Raw genomic sequence first — 23,237 nt, 5'->3', positions numbered from 1 at the left:
CCCTAGGTGGACTAAGGTGTACCGTGATGCAATTCGCATGCCGAGACATGCTCCCCACATTTTTAACTGTCACCCTACAAAGGCGACTGCATTTGTTATAAACCCTTGTGTGCTCTGTGTCATCGCGTTCTTAGGGCTAGCAAGATGGCCTGACCACAGCAGATGATGTCATAGTGGACCCTGTTGCTATCTCCAACACCTTGGGCTGCTTTTTTTGCAGAGATTTCGAGCTCCACTCACTATCACCCTCCCTTCCTCTATTGTAAACAAATGGAGAAGGCTCAGGCAATACCATTCTTTTCTCAGAATCGTGAGTGCTACAATGCCGCCTGTGCTATGAGAGAACTAGGTCATGCTCTAATGCTGCCTTTACAATGAGGGAACTAGATTGTGCTCTCACTTCATCCCAATGATGTCCTTATTCAGACACAGAACCTTACTCCTGTGGGCACGAACTTTCTCCTTCATACATATAATAACATCTGGGCAGAGGGCACGTTTCCCATACACTGGTGTGAAACCACTGTCATACCCATACCAATACCTAAGCTCAGTAAAGCCAAACACCTTCCTTTTAGTTATCACCCCATTTCTCTCATCAGTTGTGTTTGCAAGGTGATGGAATGTATGATTCATGCCCAGCTCGTATGGTAGCACGAGTCCTGCAATTTACTAACCACTGCACAGAGTGGATTTCGAGCGCGACTTTTTGCAGTTGACCATCTCGCCACTATGCCAACCTATGTCATGAATGGTTTTCTGCAGAAATACCAGACTTTGGCCGTATTTTTTGATTTGGAGAAAGCATATGACACCTGCTGGAGGACTCCACATTCTCTACACTTTGGGCTTCTGTGGCCGCATGCTCAGTTTCCTTCAGGAATTTTCAAAAGACCGGGTTTTCACGGTACATGTGCATTCTGCCTTGTTGGACACTTTCATCCAGATAAACAGTGTAGCTCAGGGTTCCATTCTGAGTGTTGTCCTCCTTGCTGTCACCATTAACCCTATTATGATCGGTCTTGTGCTGGGCATCACCACCTCCCTTTTCATTGACGATTTTGCCATCTATTACAGTTCTCCACAGACTTGTGTCCTTGAGTGGCGTCTTCAGTGTTGTCTCGATCGTCTTTACTCATAGAGCATTGACAATGGCTTTTGATTTTCCACAGACAAAACTGTTTGTTTGAATTTCTGGTGGCACAGTTGCTTTCTTCCACCATATTTACATCTTGGGCCTCTTGCTCTTCCATTCATTGAAACTGAGTAATTTTGGTGGTCATACTCAATAGGAAATGTTCTTGGTCCTGCCACATGTCTTACCTGGCAGCCCATTGTACGCAGTCCCTCAGTGTTCTACATGTCTTCAGCAGTACTTCCTGGCAAGCGGATCAGACCTCCCTCCTTTGTTTGTCACGGTCCCTTATCCATTTGAAACTAGACTATGTATGTTACATTTATGCATCGGCATGTCCGTCCCTCTTATGCCGTCTCAATGTTATCCACCATCATGGAATCCGTTTGGCCACTGGTGCCTTTTACACTAGCCTGGTTGATAACCTGTAAGCAAAAGCTGCCGAACTACTGATGTCATACCGCCGTGATTTTCTCCTCAGCAGATAACGCTTGCCATTTGTCTGCCATGCCTGGCTACCCATCCAATGCCGCCTCCTTCAACGACTCCTTTGATTGCCAGTATGGAGCACATCCCTCTTCTCTGTTGCCTCCAGGAGTTCACTTTGGGCTATTGCTCCGGCACCTTAACTTCACGCTACCTGCCACTTTCCCTATGGGTATGAACCCTTCACCACCTTGGCTTCGTGCTGCAGCTTTGTTCACCTTGGCCTTCGTTTCCTTCCCAAGGACACTACTCCAGCCTCGCTGTATCGTCATAAGTTTCTTGACCTTCTCACAGAACTTCGCAATAGTACTTTTGTGAACACTGATGGCTCTTGGACTGGCTGTGGAAGCAGGTGTGCCTTCGTCATTAGCATCGACATTGCTCGGTATCGGCTTCCCCAACACTGCTCAGTGTTTACAGCGGAGCTCTTTGCCCTGTGTTAGGCCACCCAGTACATCCGGCGACACAGACTTTTCAAATGTGTCACCTGCTCCGATTCTCTCAGTGCCCTTCAGAGCCTCTGTGTGCTGTACGCCGTTCATCTCTTAGTGCAACAGGTCCAGGAAAGCAGTCACTTGCTCACTGTTGATGGCGCCACTGTGATGGTTGTACGAGTTCCTAGCCATGTTGGTCTGACGGGGAATGAGGCTGCTGATGCTGCTCCAACTGTGGTCTTTGTACCTCTGCCCACTAGTTCTTCCATTCCATCTGATGATCTTTGTGTTGTCATCTTCCTGATGGAATGACCTTTTTTTTAACCTCTTACATTCTCATTTATGTTTGCCGTCTGAGTTATCAACTGTTTTAGTGAATGATGTGCAGGCTATCGACCGTGTTTTATCTTCTATCCTTCATACCAGTATGGCAAAGGACATTTTATGTTTAGCTCAGGACCTCTGTTTCTCTATGGAGTTCTCCAAGTCCCTGTTTTTAGCTGCCTTTCCTTCCATCAATTGGGTTTAACGGGTAGTTGTTTTTAATTCCTTTTTTGTCTTCGCGCTCTACGGTTCTGACATGGGCACGTATAACCCTAGTTGCTTTTGCACCCTAAAACAAAAGAAAACAACAAAACAGAACTCCTTGTATAGCTTTATTTTATGCCAAGAAGGATTCCTGGTTTTCACACATCTTCAACGGGAATAATACATTTTTCAGTGTCAATTTTTATCGACAGCAGCCATCCTGTGGAAAATAAAAATTCGTTTAGGTACCACATTCTTGAATTGTCTATGTATATTTAGTTAATAGTTGGGTGCACTTACTTTTTTCTGTAATTTGTGACACCTTCTACCGCCTTTATACACATAGCCCTAATACTTTCAAGCTCACTGATGCTGTGCAGCAGTTGCCAAGTGGCTGACTAATGTTTTTGTTTATATCTGATGTTACTTCTAAATTCAAGTTACAGTTTTCTTATACATGCCAAAACCAGTTGCGAAGTCAGTTATGTTTATAGACTTAATATTACTGTCCTTAAAATAGATAAACACGTCTATATGATTTAAAATCACTCAATGTAAAATGTGTGTTTTTGACCAACAAAACTCTTATAAGATGTGAAATGATTACATTGGCAATTAATATAAGTGGTTATAGTGGTTATGTACTTAGTGGAATTGTGACTGGATAAAGTTGACTGAAGGACAAATTATGTTGACTGTTATTAAAGTGATATGATTTGCTCAACCCCTACCCATACGTGCATGTTCTTCCTCAACATGTGCATGCTAGTTATTTGATTCACACCTGTCACTGCCTCTAATTCTGTCTTGGGTAAGCTACAGAGCCATGGCGATGAGCTGCAAAGCACAGAGATGTAAATGCACCTTTAATTTCACACACTGAAATTACCCAAATGTCTTGAAATATTCATATTACTAACTTTTTCAGTTGTCGATATCCATAATTTCACATACAGTGCATGTATATTTTTGACTTCAGTCAACACCGAGTGTCTGACATACATCTTACTCATCAGCACTCAGACCACAAACTGTAAGTTTTGGGTGACATCAGGCTACTCATAGATGGGTGTAAGAATAAACTGTTATTTTGTAAATGCGATAATGCTTCCAAAATTGGTTTACTTAGATACTGCTGTTTTGGATGAACTACAGGAACTAATGTGATTTTTCTTACAAAGAAAAAATGTTGCCGACCAGAAATTTGGAAAAATATGTGAACCATATTTTACTTATGCATATGAATTTCCTCATTTAAATGTGAAAGCATATTGCAAATTATAGTAAATCATATGAAATTATTAATGAGTTAATTAATTAATACTGTGTATCACTTTGTACTGAAAAATTAAGGTAACAAAAGTATGTAGTCAGAGTTTGGAATCTAACAATAGTTGTGAGAAAATCAGCACTGTATAATGACAATGGCTCTGAACTTGATGGCTCTGAACTTCAAGTTTAATTATTTCAGAAGTTAATTAGTTCTCACCATAAAGAGGAGATGTTGAGTGACAGTCAGGCACAACGAAAAGACTGTTATACAGTGGAGCTTTCAGCCAAAAGACCTTCTAAAGTATAAAACATGCACATGTTCACACAAGCACAACTTGTACCCACATGACCACCATTTCTTACTGCAACATATGGCAACTGCACCTGATGCAAGAAGCAATATTTGGGTCGTGGGGAGGAGGAGGAAGTACAAGAAGGTAGGGATAGGGAAAGGTGTAGTGCTGGTTATGGCAGTGTGTAGGGACGAGGTGGGGACAGGATAGAGCTACTAGATGCAGTCACGAGGTTTGAGGTGGGAAAGGGGAGCAAAAAAGGAGATGAGTATAGGAAGGGAATAAATTCTAGTGGGTGCATTTATGGAATATAAAGCTGTGCAGTGTTGGAGTGGGAGTAGAAAACAGGATAGGTCGGTGAAGAACAGGGACTAGTGAAAATTGAGACCAGGGTTGCTACTGGAATGTAGGATATACTGCAGAGAGAGAGAGAGAGCTCTCACCTGTGCAATTCAGAAAACTGGTGTCAGCAGGAAAAATCTAGATAGTGCAAGCTGTTAAGCAGTCATTGAAGAGAAGCATATTGTGTTGGGCAACATGTTCAGCATCTGGGTGGTCCAGCTGTGTGTTGGACAACGTCAGTGGCCATTCATGCGGACAGAGAGCTTGTTGGTTGTCATGCCCATGTAGAAAGCAGCACAGCGATTGCAACTTAGTTTGTAGATCACATTACTGCTTTCGCAGATAGCCATGCCTTCAGTGGGATAGGTGACGCCTATGCCTGGGTTGGAGTAATTGGGGTGGTGGGAGGATGTGTGAGACAGCTCTTACATCTAAGTCTGTTGCAGGGATATGAGCCATGGGACAAGTGGCTGGCAACAGGGTGGAGTAGAGGTGGACAGGGATATTGCGTAGGTTTGGTGGGTGGTTAAATATGATTGTGGGAATGATAGTGGGTAGGATTCCTCATTTCGGGACATGATAAGATGTAGTCGAAACCCTGGCTGAGAATGTGATTCAGTTACTCCTCTCATAGGTGGAACTGAGTAGTGAGGTGCGTGTCCTTTGTACCAGATGGCAGAAAATGGGAGGTGGTAGGTAACTGGAGAGCAAGGCATGAGAGATGCGTATCTGTACAATGTTGGGAGGGAAATTTCGGTCAGTGAAGGCCTCACTGAGACTTGTTAAAGATCTTCTTTCCTTCATCCAGTCACAAAAGCGGAAACACTTTTTCGTCACCAAACCTACCAATCAGACTCAAGCCAAAGCCAATGTTGAAACCTGCCTAACTCAGCTCACTCCTCCATCCAGTCATGATCCACCCACACTCTCCCCAGCTCATCCCCTGTTAACATTCCAGAATTTCTTAACCTCAAACCTTGCCCCACCATCATTCCCCAAATCCATCAATATGCAAATGAACCTTACATCTGCAGAAGGAACTGCAATTCACCACCTAAAAACTGATCCAGACTTTACAACCTTACCTGCCGACAAAGGCTCCACCACTGTATTTTTGAGTTGTGGGGATTATCTGATGATGGGACTCGATCAGCTGCCAGATTTGTGCAGCTACAACCCCACAGTGACCCCATTGCAGAATTCCAACAGGATTTCCAATCTCTCCTCAAATTTTGTAGGCCCATCTCAGAACCTCTTCAGAGTCTCTCTCTGTCTTCTTATCCCTGTCACACCCTGCAGTCCTACCTTCTACGTGCTTGCAGAAGTCCTTAAACCCAACCACCCAGAGTATTCTGGCCAATTACTGTGCATCCACTGAGAATTTCTCTGCTTTCATGGACCACTACATTCATTCTAAAATTAAACTCCACCTGAACTGACCCTGAAGGCCCAATGGTACTGACTGGCCGCTGTGTCATCCTATTCCCACAGGCGTCACTGGATGCAGATATGGAGGGGTACATATTCATTCTATAACCCATAATCTACCCTGTTCCTGGTTTTTTTTTACCACAGGGCACCCTGCTTGTCACTATTGATGCCACCTCCCACTACATGTACCCAATGTCCATAGTCATGCCACCATTGAACAGTACCTTTCCCAATCCCTGACTGACCAGACCTACAACTTCCTTCCTGGTTACCATGGCCAATTATACCCTCACCAACTCCACCTCTGAAGGCATCACCTATAATTAAATCCATGATGCAGCAATGGGCTCCTTCATTGCACTATCCTATACCCATCTTGCCCTGGGCCATCTAGAGGAATCCTTTCTAATCACCCAGATTCATTGCTATTATCTTCTTAATCTGGACTGAAGGTGAGGATGCCCTATCCATATTCGTCCAGAATCTCAACACCTTCTCCTCCATTCACTTCACATGGTCCTCCTCAACACAATAATCCACTTTCATCAATGTTCCTGCCTCCTCAAAGATGGCTATGTAGGCAGCTCCCTCCATATTAAACATACCAACCACCAACAATACCTCCACTTTGACAGCTGCCCCATAAATCATACGAAGAAGTCCCTCCCATACAGCCTAGCCACTCGTGGCTGCAGCATCTGTAGTGACAAGTACTCCTCCATGTATGCTGAGGTTCTTACGGAGGCATTCATAGACCATAATTACCCTCCCAATCTTGTACAGAAACAGTTTTCCCATGCCTTATCTCTCCACTCACCTGCCCATCAGCATTTTGATTACATCTCAGCATGCCCTGAAATGAAGAATATCCTACCCACTATCCTTCCCACCCCTCCCACAGTGATATTCCGCCACACCAGACCTATGCAATATCCTTGTCCATCTTTACTCGAGCTCTGCTCACAGTCCTTTGACTCATGACTCACATCCCAGTAATAGACCTCCCACCACATTCTATTCCTGTCACAGACATCTCGTTTCCCATCAAAGGTATGGCTACCTGTGAAAGCAGTCATTTGATCTACAAACTAACAAGCTGCAACAACTGTGCTGCTTTTTATGTGGATGTGACAACCAACAAACTGTCTTGCTGCATGAATGACCACCAACAAGCTGTGGTCAACAGGCAACTGGACCACCCAATTGCTGAACATGCTGCCCGACACAGCATGCTTCATTTCAGTGACAGCTTCACAGCCTGCACCATCTGGATCCTCTTACCAATACTAGCTTTCCTGAATTTCACAGGTGGAAACTCTCCCTGCAGTATATCCTACATTCCCATAATCCCCTTGGCCTCCCACCTTCATTAGTCTGTGTCCTACACCCACCTATCCCCTTACCTGCTCCCACTCTGGTACTACACAGCCTTCTATTCCACCTATGCACTCACTTTTTTCCCCAGATCTACTGATTGCACCTAGCAGCCATACCCTTTACCCATGATGTGTCTGCACATTCCCACTAACAGCACTATACCCGACACTGCTCTCCCTCCCCTCTCTCCACTCCAGCCTCATTATCCCAATCACCAACAGATTGCTTGTCCCATCAGGTGCAGTCTACTCTCCCCAAATCCTTGCTCCTCTCAGCCAATATAATACGAGGGTCGTTTGAAAAGGTCTCAGAATCACCACTAGTGCTAGTGCAACGAGTTGTTCATGTGATATTCATTGGACTGTTGCCTGTAAACACATGCCATGTCTATGCTCTTGGAAGAGAGCTGTGGCTGTGACGTGGCTCTGTTGTTGTTCCCACGTAGTGATTTGCGAAGATGGAAAAAAATAGAGATTTGAGCAGTGATTAAGTAAATAGTCTTCACGGGTTTGCTGCCAGATCACGTTGTGCAAATTCCACAATATTTCCTCAGAGTAACTGTCCGACATCTTCAGGTGGTTCAACCTTGCTCATGGCTAGGTGTGACTGACGGTATCCACATACCGACACCCCATTTTTAGAACACATGCGCGAAGAATGCACAGCTGCGGAAATTGCACATGCGCAGTGATTTATCATATTCTAAGTCCCTCTGCCAAAAATCGCAGAGCGGCTCTCGCACGCGTGCACTGTACACTGCGTTTGTAAACAGTGCAGCCACACGTTACTCACCAATGACCGTACTAGACCAGTGCTATGATGGGCCTGTTGTTGAAGAACTTTGATTTTCACATCATGATTTAATAGCAGCCAATGCAGGGTTCCAGGCTGTGCTCAGTTGAAATCCTATATCCTTGTTGATGAGATTATCAGCTGTACGGATATGTATTGCTTCCTTATTGACGCAGTCACAGATAGATGATGCCGGGGATAAAACTTCCGTCTTTTCATAAATCATACAATGGTCCTGTATTCAGGCAGTATTCCGCAATTGCCGACTTTTCCAGTTGACTAAGGCATGTATGGTGCTGATGTTCATCGCAGCATTCTTGTACTGTGCGGCATGTCTGGCCTATAAACGCTGCCCCACACTGACAATGAATCTTATACACACTACATTTCCTCAGTCCAAGGTCATCTTCATCAAGTACAAGAACACTTTGATGAACATCAGCGTCATACACGCCTTCGTCAAATGGAAAAGTCGGCAATTGAGCCCCTGTTCGGAGTGCATGGTACCAGGGCGGATATTTGGAACATGAAATGTGTTGAACTCTCTGGCAACTCTACTGCGACCGCGTCTCTTCCTTAACGTAGTTCTGTCTCAGTTCCTGTTTCTGCCTTTCCAGCCTTACCCCCGTTGGATACACCCTGGGAGGAGGGCCAGATGTGCCGGCTTGGGGCGAAACCCTGTCCACAGTTCTTGGTCTGTACCAGGATTGACAGGGGAACTTTTGCTGCCACCGAACCCCTTTTCTTTGTGGAACATACTGAGGACAAGTTCGGCGAAGTTGAGTCATTAAGCAAGATGAGATCTGGCTCTCTCCTTATAAAGACAACTTATGCCAGTCAGCCAGCATCCCACTGTGCCCGCGACCATTTAGGAGAAAACCCCATGGCTATCGTTCCTCACAAGTCACTCAGTATGACATAGGATGTCATTTTCCATAGGAACCTTCTCCTCGAATTTGATAATGAGCTTACAGCTAATCTGGAATGATGTGGCATTCATTTCACCGGACATGTCCAGAAAGGTCCTAAGGACCATAGTGTAGACACTGGCACTTTCATCATGGCATTTAAGAAGGATAACCTGCCCGGGAAGGTTAAGGTAATGGTGTACAGATGTGAAGTGAAACCGTACATTCCACTTCTGATGCGTTGCTTCCATTGCCTCAAGTTTGGCCACATGTCCTCATGATACTATGTCACTCCCATCTGTGGTGACTGTGGCCGCCCTCTTCATGTGGGGACCCCTTGAACCCCACTGCCTAATTGTGTAAACTGCTCTGCGCCCCAGTCTCCCCACTCACAGGAGTGACTAGTGCACATGAAGGAAAAAAGAATTCAGGAAGTAAAGAACCTTGACTGTGTCAGCTACTGTGAGGCCCGGAAGAATTTTGATGGACTTCAACCTGCTAATCTCTCCTCTACCTTTGCCTCAGTTACACCTTCCCCTCATCGCTCCTCCCTCTTAACCCCAGCCTGCCCCCCATCCCTTTCCTCACCCTTGGCGGCTCCTGTCCCTTCCCCTCCAGGAACCGCTCCTCCTCCTCCTCCTCCTCCTCCTCCTCCTCCTCAATGGAAAACATCCTCTTCTCTGGCTCCTGCTTGGGATGGGACTCCATATCAAAACACCCCTCCCCTGCATTCACTGGATAGGAAGCTTGCATCCTTGGGCCAGAGGAGAGACCTGTGCTCCAAGGGCCCCAAAGCCACTCGCTCTTTGTCCAATCCTGACATCACTGCCACCTATTCCCTTACTGATAATGCCTCCTCCCTCCCTCTGAGGGAGAAGAAGCAGCAGCACAAGTCAAAGGATGAGGCTTCCCTGTCTTCACAGAGGGCTTCGCCCCCTCCACCTCATACCGAATCAGACAGTTTTTATGGAGGTCACCCCATCCTCACTGGTGACGACCACCGACCAAGTAACGTGGCTTCTTTATGTCTCACCTGGACTCTCATCACACGTTAATCCAGTGGAATTGCAATGGATATTATCACCACCTCCCTGAAATAAAACACCTTGTTTCCTCTCACTCTTTGTTCTGTCTTGTTCTTCAAGAAACTCGCTTTCGTGATGACCACTCTCTAATGTTCCGTGTAATTGGGCTTTCTTTTGGAACTGTGCCAGCCCCAGAATAGCATCATGGAGGGTTCTGCACTTTAGTTCGCACCGATGTCATTAGTTACTGGATCCCCCTTCACATCAGTCTGGAAGCAATGACAAAGTCTTAGCTAAAATAACTCCATAGCAGTCAGTGCTTAATCCATGTGGAGCTAATAAAAATGAAGCTGAAAGAATCATGAAATCATTGCAAAAAATAATGGGGATGTCAAATGTCAAAAAAGCAAACCTTGTTACTGGTGACTGTCGCTGCCCGTACATACGTACATTCAGTACAAGTATGTGCTATTAGATGACATACATTATATTGGTGTTTTGATCCATTTTGTCTGTATTATTCGTGTATATTACTGTATTTATACTCTATTAGTTGTGAGCACTTCTCATTTTGTGATCTATTAAAGTAACGTGCATTCCATGTTATTCTCTTTTCTTATTAAATTTTTTTTGTATATGTGCAGTTAATTATATATTCCATGTTTGTACTTTTTGTCTCATGACAGATCTGATGACTGCAGTTACCTGAAACACGTAATCTAAATCAGAAATAATAAAGTTTGACAACGACTCAAAGAAACTTTTTGTGTGTTAAGAAAAATGCTGCCGTTGTGTGTGTGTGTGTGTGTGTGTGTGTGTGTGTGTGTGTGTGGACAACTCTGGCAATCACCGTTTGCAACGTCTACCTCCCTCCAAGTAGTAGGCCACTTCCTTATGTTGAACTGTCTGCCCTAATACAGCAACTCCCACCCCCTTATCTCCTCCATGGGGACTTCAATGCACACCAACCCCTGTGGAGGAGGCCACTTCGTGCGGTAGGGGTCTTCTACTTGACCAACTTACTACAGAATTTAATTTGTCTCTTCAATGGTGGTACCCCGAGCCCCTTCAGTGCCGATCATGGCACCTTTACTGCTATCGATCTCTCAATCTCCTCCCCTGCTCTCGTGGCTTGGCTACATTGGTCTCCCCATAATGGTCTTTGTGACAGTGACCACTTTCAGGTGATTCTGTCATTCCCCTGCCACCGCCAGGGAGACAGGCCCTCATATTGGGCACTCCGCAGGGCCAATTGGCCTTTATGTATGTCTGCTGTGCACTTCATCACCTCTTTCTCGAATTGCATTTATGCAGTCGCGCTGGACGTCTATGCCATATTCTTCATGCTGTTAGCACTGCTGTCCCCCTATCCACAGGTCCCCCTTATCGTCCACCAGTACCGTGGTGGACCAAGGATGTAGCAGTCGTTGTCCAGGAATGGTGACGGGCGCTGCAGTGATTTAAATGTCACAGACCAACTTCCTCGCTTTTAACTGTCTCCATGCCAAGGCTCATTACCTTATTATGCGGAGTAAAAAGGAATGCTGGGAACACTATGTTTCCTCCCTGGGAATGTATCGCTCTTCATCACAGGTTTGATCCGAGCTCTGTAGCCTTGTGGGCCGCCAGTGGCAGTCAACTGTCCAGGGGCATATCCTCCAAGGTGCTCTGTCTACTGATCCACTGGTCCTTGCAGAACAACTCACCACACACTTTGCAACACTATCAGCATCCTCTTCTTATCCTGCCACCTTTCTGCTGCAGAATCATAGACTTGCACAGACCTCCCTTCTGTTTCAACCCTCAACAAGCTGAACCCTGTAATGTACTTTTTAGTGAATCGGAATGATTCTTCTCATGCCACAGGCCCAGATTCCATCCACAACCAGATGATTCAACACTTGGACATTACACAGAGGCAATGTCTACTTAGGGTCTTCAACCACATTTGGCTCACGAGTGCCTTCTCCTCACATTGGTGAGACAGTATAGTAAAGTGAAACTTCCTGGCAGATTAAAACTGTGTGCCCGACCGAGACTCGAACTCGGGACCTTTGCCTTTTGCGGGCAAGTGCTCTACCATCTGAGCTACCAAAGCACGACTCACGCCCGGTACTCACAGCTTTACTTCTGCCAGTACCTCGTCTCCTACCTTCCAAACTTTACAGAAGCTCTCCTGCGAACCTTGCAGAACTAGCACTCCTGAAAGAAAGGATATTGGGAGACATGGCTGAGCCACAGCCTGGGGGATGTTTCCAGAATGAGATTTTCACTCTGCAGCGGAGTGAGCGCTGATATGAAACTTCCTGGCAGATTAAAACTGTGTGCCCGACCGAGACTCGAACTCGGGACCTTTGCCTTTCACGGGCAAGTGCTCTACCATCTGAGCTACCGAAGCACGACTCACGCCCGGTACTCACAGCTTTACTTCTGCCAGTACCTCGTCTCCTACCTTCCAAACTCTACAGAAGCTCTCCTGCGAACCTTGCAGAACTAGCACTCCTGAAAGAAAGGATATTGCGGAGACATGGCTGAGCCACAGCCTGGGGAATGGTTCCAGAATGAGATTTTCACTCTGCAGCGGAGTGTGCGCTGATATGAAACTTCCTGGCAGATTAAAACTGTGTGCCTGACCGAGACTCGAACTCGGGACCTATGCCTTTCGCAGGCAAGTGCTCTACCATCTGAGTTACCGAAGCACGACTCACGCCTGGTACACACAGCTTTACTTCTGCCAGTACCTCGTCTCCTACCTTCCAAACTTTACAGAAGCTCTCCTGCGAACCTTGCAGAACTAGCACTCCTGAAAGAAAGGATATTGCGGAGACATGGCTGAGCCACAGCCTGTGGGATGTTTCCAGAATGAGATTTTCACTCTGCAGCGGAGTGTGCGCTGATATGAAACTTCCTGGCAGATTAAAACTGTGTGCCCGACCGAGACTCGAACTCGGGACCTTTGCCTTTCGCGGGCAAGTGCTCTACCATCTGAGCTACCGAAGCACGACTCACGCCTGGTACTCACAGCTTTACTTCTGCCAGTACCTCGTCTCCTACCTTCCAAACTTTACAGAAGCTCTCCTGCGAACTTTGCAGAACTAGCACTCCTGAAAGAAAGGATATTGCGGAGACATGGCTCAGCCACAGCCTGGGGGATGTTTCCAGAATGAGATTTTCGCTCTGCAGCGGAGTGTGCGCTGATATGAAACTTCCTGGCAGATTAAAACTGTGTGCCCGACCGAGATTCGAACTCGGGACCTTTGCCTTTTGCGGGCAAGTGCTCTACCATCTGAGCTACGGAAGCATGACTCACACCCGGTACTCACAGCTTTACTTCTGCCAGTACTTCGTCTCCTACCTTCCAAACTTTACAGAAGCTCTCCTGCGAACCTTGCAGGAGAGCTTCTGCAAAGTTTGGAAGGTAGGAGACGAGGTACTGGCAGAAGTAAAGCTGTGAGTATCGGGCGTGAGTCGTGCTTCGGTAGCTCAGATGGTAGAGCACTTGCCCGCGAAAGGCAAAGGTCCCGAGTTCGAGTCTCGGTCGGGCACACAGTTTTAATCTGCCAGGAAGTTTCATGTCAGCGCACACTCCGCTGCAGAGTGAAAATCTCATTCTGGAGTATAGTAAAGTATCCTTGTCCTTAAGCCTGGGAAGAACCCAATGTGTCTCGACAGCTGCTACCCAATTAGCATGACAAATGTGTGTTGTAAACTGCTTGAGAGGATGGTTAGCTTCTGATTATGTTGGGTACTCAAATCTTGGGTCCTTTTGTCCCTGTATCAGTGTGGATTCTGGGAAGAACGATCTCCAACTGATTATTTACTCAGATTGTAACTGCAGTCTGACAGGATTTTACTAACTGTTGGGAGCTTGTCACAGTCTTCTTTGACCTACATTTTGTTACTCAGGACTCCCTCCACAGTGTTTTAATATGTACAGACTCAATGAGGAGCCTGCTACTCTTGTCATCCTTTGGTCTCTGCTATCCATGACCATCTCTCCTATCTTGGCCATGCGGCCTGCTCAGTTGTCTTTCTCTGTCTCCCAAGTCATGTGAGTATCCCAGGGAATGAACGGGCTGATCATTTGGCTAGATAAGCTGATACTCACCCTCAATTCCTTTTCATGACTGCAGCTGTTGATATGCAGATCCATGTCAAATCTCTCTTTGCCCAAAAGTGAAATGACATCTGGCATGCTATTGCTCTCAGTAATAAACTCCGCACAGTCAAGGAGATGACTGTGCTTTGATGCTCTTCCTTCTGCTCCCCTTGGATGGAGTCCACTGCTTTACGCCATCTGTGCATTGGTCGTACCAGGCTCATCCATTGTTTCTCCTGTGTAACGAACCACCCTCACAGTATCGTTGTAGAGCCAGACTGACGGTATCCCGCATGTTGGTGGAATGTCCCCTTCTTTTGGCCCTTAGTACTAAGTATAGTCTTCCCTAATTTTAATATTAGAAGACAATTCACAGATGGTTGAACTGGTCCTCAGTTTCCTCCGTGAAAGTGGTTATTACCAGATATGAGGTTATACTTACTCCTGGAGCAGAGCAGGGTGGTTGTGGGTGGGGCCTCTCTTTACGTTCTCTTGGTCTGGGACCCCATGACTACTCCCCTGTGGAAGGACCACTCTTTTTTTTCCCTATTTTTACATTTGATCTAACCTTTTATGCCTTTTACTGTATATGTTTTAAATTCTTTGTTTTATAGTTTGACTCCCCTGACTAGGTATATCCACTTTTAGCAGGCCCTCTTTCTTCTGTGAGTAACTTTGGAATCGCGGGTCTGATGATCTCACCATTTGGTCCCATAAATGGTCTCAATCAATCGATCAATCTCCAAATTTGTCAGGGAAAAATACTAAAACTTGACTGTAAATCAGGGAAATATCAGGGAATTTCACTTAGGGAAACTTGTGGCAACCCTGTCCAGACAAGCCCTAATGTGTCACTTTCTATCTTCTTATTCCTCATGCAAAATGTACGTAAAAATACAATAATACAGTAGTAGAATCTTGGGTCTTTTTATAGTACTTTATTATTTTTACACTACTGATCAGCAGATATGGATTTGGAAGGATTCTGCAAGGTGTTACCTATTTACTCCAAAGGTAAGGGGAGAATAAATTTAGAAGATTTGGGAGTTATTTTCTTTCTGAAATATTTTATTTAACAAATGAATAAAATTTAAAGGTATATTTCTTAGTAAGTTATTTTAATAACTCAGGACAAATGATTTTCAAAAGAAAATGAAGGATCACTAACACAGTGGAATTTATTTGCCAATAATTTTCCATAGGCTCAAATAAGAACTTAAAACTACAGATAGTAATAGTTCGATTCATCCGCCACTTACAGAATTACAGATATATTTTTCTGGTACGGTTCGACATTGTGACAGGGCATTAAAGCAGAGTTTGTTATTAGTATTCGGAGACTGAGTTAGGGTTCCTTAATGTGTCAGCTTGGTGTTGTCTTGCTGTTGATACAGCATCTAATGCAGTTCTTAAGATGGTAATCGATGCATTTTAATAGTAATGATAGTTTTCTATTTATTTAAAAGCTGCCTATTATTTAATTACAAGAGCCTAATGTATAATTATTTTCATTATTTGTTATAGACTTGTTTGGTCTTCTGCAGTTTTTGGAAGTTGAGCCATTTACTGTTCTATCAAATTGGATGTATGCTTTGTACAAGCCATATTGTCTTGGTGACTATGAACCACTTCATAAACTGATGTGTAAAATAATGTGGCGCACTATGAAATGGGATGTATTGACTCAGGTAATTTTTTCATTTTATTTGTAGATATGTGGAAATGTAAATTAAACATTTACTTGCGGAAGAACATAAACCTGAATACAAAATAAGTAACACTTCATGATAATCAGTAAAACTTTACTATTTTACTGTAAACCATTTCGTAGACCATCCTCAAGTGTTACCTGACTTAAAAGTGCAAAGTAAATAATCAGTGGACAGATGGAGGTATTATATGATATGTGTTGTTGTTGTTGTTGTGGTGGTGGTGGTGGTGGTGGTGGTGGTGGTGGTGGTGGTCTTCACTCTGAAGACTGGTGCGATGCAGTTTTTCACACTGGTCTGTCCTGTGGCAGCCTCATCATCTCCGAATAATTACTGCAACCTGCAGTCATCTCGACCTGCTTACTGTACTCATTCTCTTGTTATCCCTCTACAATTTTCATCCGTCACACTACAATTTTATCCCACAAACTTCCCTCCATTACCAAATTTACAACTCTGTAATGCCACAGGATTTGGTCTATCAATCAATCCCTTCTTTTAGTCACTTTGGTTACATAATCTATTTATCAGATCTTCAACATTCTCCGTAGCACCACACATTTCAGAAGCATCTATTTTCTTATTGTCTGAATAACGTTACCATCCTTGTTTCAGTCCGATACAAGGCTACACTCCAGACAAATACCTTTAAAAAGACTTCCTAAATTGTAAAATTATATTCGATGTTAACAAATTTCTCTTTTCCAGAAATACTTCTTTCAATTGTTAGTCCTCATTTTATATTATGTCTACTTTCGCCACTGTCAGGCATTTGGCTGTCTGAGAAGCAAACTTGTCTACTACTTTTAATGTGTTATTTTCATTACAATTGTTTTACTTTCTTAAAGTTAATCTTATAACCTCTTTTCAAGAGACTATATATTCCATTCAGTTGCTCTTCTAATGCCTTTGCTGAGTCTGACACAATTACACAACCATTGGCAAAACTCAAAAATTTTATTTCCTCTCCCTCGACATTTATTGCCTTTCCAAATTTCTCCTTGGTTTACTTCACAGCTTTCTCAGTGTACACATTGAATAACATCGGAGATAGGCTGCAACCCTGTGTCACTTCCTTCTCAACTGCTGCTTCCCTTTCATGTTAGTGTACAGCTGTATCTGCAGTCTTGTTTCTGTACAAGTTGCAGATAATGGTTCACTCCCAGTGTTGTATCCCTGATACCTTCAGAATTGGAAAGAATGTATTCTTGTCAACATTGTCAAAAGATTTGTGTAAATCTATAAATGCTTTAGATTTAAAATCAGTGTGTTCCCTGACATATTCCTACTTGTCTCTGGAACCCAAATTGATCTTCCACAAGGTCAGATTCTACCAGACTTTCCATTCTTCTGTAAATAATATTTGATAGTACAATGTATTTTACAAATACGACTTATTGAACTGGTGATTCAATAGTATCCAAAGCTTTCAGCAACTGCCTTCTTTGGATATGGTATTATTACTTGTTACATAAAATCAGAGAGTATTTCATCTATCTTCTTGCACAGTAGGTGGAATAACTTTTGTCATAATTGATTTTCCCAAGGATCTCAATAATTCTGAGGAAATGTCTTCTTCTCCCAGTGCTTTCAGTGCCGTACCGTCCTTCTGATCTTCATCTACTTTCTCTTCCCTTCACACAATGTTGTCTGAAAATTTATTTCATATGTTTAGCCCTTCTTTGCATAATATTAGCTTGCTATTTGAGATCTTCATATTCAGATAACTGTGTCTCTTTTTTGAAGGTTTCTTTAGCTCTTTTTGCAACGCCTGTCAACTCATCTTTTGTACATCTGTATTCCCTGTTGCCTTGTTCATTTTTCTCCATTTTTTGTAGTTGTGAAAGATAGGAGTATCAGTTTCTATTTGAAATGTTTCTGTTTGCTTAATCGAAAGGTGTGCCTCCTAGAGGTAAGTAACGGCCTCTCTTAATTTTGAAAATTTCTTGATTGAATTTTCATTGTATACATTTAAATTGTATTTCCTCTTCCTAAACTAGCTTGGTGTGCCAGAGCAGACAGAAAAGATTCATTGGCTACACTTCGCACCCATTGAAGAGCATTTCTATAGAATACAGCACATTCTCTGTTCACATCAGTTCCTGAATAAAGTTCATCAATTTGCAGACAAAAACATCAAGCTAAAAGACATTGACAGGCACAGGTTGTTCAGGGTAAGTTTCTTATTATGGGTGTTTTGAAAGAGAGATGTTATAATTATTTTAAGGTAGGTCAACAAGCTTGTTGTTCATAGTGTGAAAGACATGCTTTCTGAAAGCTTCAGAAAATGCCTGATTACAGTGTGCACTTCAAAATACTCTCTTGTGTTTCGTCCATACAGCTACCAGTTTTGCTCGTATACATGTAGTAACACGAAGAAAGAAGAAAATAAAGCATTACTCACTTTTTTCATCTCATATCCATATATTCAGTCATTTGTTAATCATTAACAATCAAAAACATTCATGAGCTACTTTGTTTTGTTGAGTTATTGTATTTGGAAAATCCTCTATTATATTACCAACAACATTTAATTTTAGTAAAAGTGCTTTGTCATAGAGATGTAAAAGATGCCAATTATGAAGAAATTGGGCAAAACAAAATCCACTCCAGTATGGGAGAAACACAGCAGATTGTTTGGCCAGATGATTGATTTGCAATTCAGACAAAGCTCTCACATCATGGTAAAGAATAAAGATGTTACAAACATAATAGAAGGGAGTAATATATGTTGCTAGAACACCACTGGAAAATTATTGCCATTTCCACAGTTCATGCTAATTAGTATATGAGTGGTTGTACCTGAATTCCCATCACATAAAAAAATTACTAACTCAGTGACATTGTATTTAAATATTCCATTAGTTGTTGTGAAATCTGATTTAATACATATTGCTAGTGTGATCATTAGGTATTGTAGATCTCTAAACAGCCTTCTAAATGTAGAGCAACAGCACACTTTTAAAACTGTCATGGAATTTCTCTTCTTTTCACTCTGCGACTATAACTCGTCATTTGATGTGATTGGGTTAATGTTCACGTATGTATCTGTCAGAACAGATAATCCAAAGGTAACGAATAAGTAACCAATAAATAATTTTAAAAATATGCAACACACTTTTCAAACAAATACCTAGAAATACACAGTTTTATTTATAGCAGCAAAAGTTATTGTCAGAATTGGAAAAGTTCTTAGAATAGATTACATCTCTAGAAAAGGCAGTATCCATTACTCTGTAGACAAGGTATGCCCCCCCACAGTTGGCACCACATGTGATGATATCTGCCAGTTACTATACTTCATCTAGACCAGAAAATATATCCTAAACAAGAAATTCTTGTTCCAGTTGCTTCTGTAATTGGATTTTTTTGTATTCATTTAAATTATTTAAGAATAATGGTAAACTCCTCTCATTTTCATCATTTATAACCAAACACAAAAATTTTGTGTAAAAGATAGTGCAAAATTGGTGGTTTTGAACGGAATAAAACGGAATTGGCAGTTTTATGAAATATTGAAATTTGATACTTCGCAGTGTAAAAATATTGTAAATGTGAGGGCAGCAGCAAACTAACATTGTCTATGGAATTTGTGATTAACCAGTGATGATGTTGTATTTTTTATAATTTTTGCAACACAATCACACAGGCATTTCATAACCCCATAACCAGTTTCAAGCAGCCCATACTCATCTTCAGACTAGTCACGTGCTATGAGCAGTTATGGTTCTGTTATCTACTAAACAAAGGTGCAGAGTATGCCTCCAGTCTGAGGATGACCACGGACCACTCCAAACCAGGCATGGCATTGTGAAATTCTCTTGTGAGAGAGTCATAAAAGTAAATAATTAAGGAGTAGTTTTAATGCCGTACCTGTGGTTTTTGTATTCTGTATGCGTGCTGTGAAGAAATGCAGTGCAACCCCATGAAAGATCTCTATAAAATGCATCATTTTCGGCACAATATGTCCTGCAAAAGTATCTGGAAATATGATAGTGGCATATAAAACTATTATTTTTATCCCTAGTTAGAAGAATTTGCAAATGGCTTCATTATTGTGTGAAAAGAAACTTTTGATGGTGAAACTGGCAAAATTCTGAAACCCTTGAAGAGGTGAATGAAACACTGAAATGAAGTGGGTTATACTTTCAAACAAGGCTGACAGCTCTTGTGGACATAGATCTGTGTAAGCCTGTCTTCACAACCCTAATTTCTTTTTTTTTTTTTTAATCTAGGATGATAATAATGAACTCAATTAATGCTAACATGGCAAAAAGCCTGTTATGTATACCTAGAATTACAGATCTCAGAACTGCTGAAATTCTGAAGGGATATAGATAAAACAACGGATCAGCAGAATAATATCTCAGAAGAGAACTTTAGAGTTACTGGATGGAAAAAAAACTTTCATCAGTGCAAGATTACAGTGTTATTTTTTCTTTTGTTGATTGGTTGGTTTTAATTGGGCTTATTTAATTGTTTCCAAATTATGTAAATAAATATGATGCCAATAAATATAACATAATTTTTCAACTTGTCCTTGTGCAGATAATTCACAAAGCTTCTTCCAATCAGGTATTTTCTCCCAGAGACTATCATTCAGCAGTTCTTCCCCCTGCAGTCCTCTTTGATTCACATTGTTCTTCACCTGGTCTCTCCATCTTGTTTGTTGTCTTACAGTTAGTCTTCTTCTACTGTCTGTCCATTCCAGAGCTCTTCTTAGTAGTCTTCCTTTTCCCATTGTCTTAATATGGCCAAACCATTTCAGCATATTTCTCTCCATAGGGTTTTTAAAAATCACATGGGCATTTCACAATACTTGTACTCTAGTCAAATCTTTCTTTGTCTAGGTCTAACATTGTGCTCCATAGTTCAAAATTGATAGATGATACAATTTGTAAATCATGGTCTATGCTGTAGCAGGTATTTTCCAATTCCTAATTATGTCTCATACACAGTAATAAAATTTTGAGCAATTCTTTCCTCTCTGTAATTTTTTCCTTGATATATACCCTTTTGTGGTTAGCTTACTTCATAGATATTTGAAAGCATCTACTTCTTTAATAATTTTTCCATTAGAACTTACATCCTTAGTTAAACCCCCCCACCCCTGGTGGATTTTTTTCAGTACCTCACTTTTTGTTTGGCTTATTTCTATGCCACCTTCTTCAGTTATGCTCTACCAAGTGTGTAACTGTTCTTCCAGTTTCTGAGCACTGCCCTCTCACACCATCACATTGCCTACATATGCTATGACTTTCGTATCGTCTGCTGTTAACCCGTGTCGAACTTTCCTTTTGATGTTGCCCGTGATTATTTTGAAGTGCACTGACTGTATTGTGCACGACACGTCATTAACAAAAAGGTTTATTTGTAGATAAGCTTACTCATATTTTTAATAATTTCTTTGTCCCTCCAGGTAAAATGTCTACTTACATTTCTTTTCTTTCAGTTATTATCACCTCTTCTTTCACTTAGAAAAGCTTGTACACATCACCTAGTTGTGAAAGATTTTGCACCAGACAAGAAAACAATGTCCCTGGAAGAATTACAGACAGCACTAATTAAAAAGACGAAGAATGAATGTGAAGAATTTCTTCGTCAGTATATTGCTGCATTAAATGGTGAGTATCAAGTTTCACAGATTTCAGACCACCAAAAAAATTAGTTAATTGCACTGTCACGGAGTTTTTCGATCTGTTTCGAACTTCAGATTTGATCTCTCCATCATTTATCTTCTCACTCCACTGAACCTGTTGACCAATTTTGGCAAACAGTCGCTGCTCATCTGTTCTATATGAGGTATCGAGTTGCTACGAAGTTGTATTTCCAGGTTTGAACTGTGCAAGGACTCGGACTTCTGTTCTTTGGGGTTTTTCCCTTGAAAGTGTCTTTTGTCACAAGGTTGAATACAAATAAAGAAAAGAGAAATTACAACCTATACAACACAATTAACTTGCTCAGGTGTAAGTGCATGGAGGATTGTAGTGTGGATGACCAAAGTGAGCTGCTCAAGGTGATTGAGATACCTGAAATAGATCTTGCTCAGTGTAGGTTGCAGGACAAAGCTGACACAATAGCAAGTGGTCAACAATTTGCACTTCTCTGCTGTTGCAGTTGGTAGAGACCGGAAATCCCCAGTTTTGGAAATTACATCTCAATCTTCCTAGTCCACAGTTCAGGCAGCCAAGATTGTGCCATGTAGTCCGCTTCTCTCAGTGGCTACAAGGGAGATTTTAAGGCAGTTCAGGTCGTGGAGATTGTGTACAGCTTGTGCTTTTTGCATTTGTATTCTTACTTTGGATGTAGTCATTTGCAGGGTGTTGCTTGTTTTCATAAAGGTTTTCCTGGACGTTTGAATGGTGGCTAGACCTGGTGGCCAGGTTTGTTCTTTCCATACTGGAAGCAACCACCTGTCCAATGTCTGAGGGAGTAATACCTGCTAGAGGATATACTTTGGCATGTAGTGTAGGCCTCAAAAATCTAGAAATAAGCCTATATGTTTATTTAGTGCCTCACTGACATCTTTGACATGGGCAGACCTGTAGTAGAGAGTACATGCGTATTCTCCACAGAGTAACTGCCTTATAATGCATCATTCTTGAACTTTGAGGCTGAAATTCCCATGTGCTCCCAATTATTTTCCATTGGATGTTAATTCCTGCTTTTACATTCAGCCTCATGTTATGGCAAAGCAACTTATAAGTTGAGGGTGGATCGAATGTGACACAATAATATTTTAGATGTGATGTAGCATCCAATTGTACTCCTTGTGATGAGAGACTGGATTTATGATGTGCCTGCCTGTGTTTATGAAGGAAAGCAAAGAGTTGTGTTTTAACGGGGTTTCGGTAAACTTAATTGTTATTGTAATAAATACTGATCATCCTCAGGGTGTATACTAAGTGAACTTCCACTTCTTCAAAGGACTTGACCAGAGCTGCTAGGGCCAGAACATCTACATAAAGAGAACTCCTGGTGTGCTCTGGAAATGGCTGTTAAAAAAAGCAGCTGCATTGTACCTAAAAATTTACGTAGAACATTCTGTTTCCAAGTAATTATGGAATGAATTTGGTGATAACATAATCCTTAAGCCGGATATTTTATCAGTATATATGGTGACTGACATAAGCAGTTGTCTGGTTGATGAAAGCTAGCTATTTTCCTTTTCTTCCCCTCCCCCCAAATCAGTCTTCTGATTGGTTTGATGCGACATGCCCTTAATTCCTTCCCTTTGCCAACCTCTTCATCTCAGAGTAGCACTTGTAATGTACGTCCTCAATTATTCATTGCATTTCTTTAAATATCTGTCTTTCTTTACAGTTTTTACCCTCTAAAACTCCCTCTAGTACCATAGAATTCATTCCCTGCTGTCTTAACAGGTGTCCTATCACCCTATACCTTCT

At 42.2% G+C, this 23,237-nt stretch overlaps 1 protein-coding gene across 1 annotated transcript in view; it reads left to right on the top strand.

Moving 5' to 3' along the window:
- Positions 1-23,237, top strand: part of LOC126412325 (E3 ubiquitin-protein ligase SHPRH) — a 257,671-nt gene that overhangs the window by 130,452 nt on the left and 103,982 nt on the right. Inside the window, exons 9-11 of the mRNA XM_050081845.1 lie at positions 15,647-15,810; positions 17,832-18,005; positions 21,284-21,455. Of these exons, the coding sequence (XP_049937802.1) occupies positions 15,647-15,810; positions 17,832-18,005; positions 21,284-21,455 (510 nt within the window). The remainder of the gene's footprint in view (positions 1-15,646; positions 15,811-17,831; positions 18,006-21,283; positions 21,456-23,237) is intronic.

This window comes from Schistocerca serialis, chromosome 7 (assembly GCF_023864345.2).
Source record: "Schistocerca serialis cubense isolate TAMUIC-IGC-003099 chromosome 7, iqSchSeri2.2, whole genome shotgun sequence".
Lineage (NCBI taxonomy): Eukaryota > Metazoa > Arthropoda > Insecta > Orthoptera > Acrididae > Schistocerca > Schistocerca serialis.
Note: the sequence above shows the minus strand (reverse complement) of the source record. Positions and strands in the feature narration are given on the sequence as shown.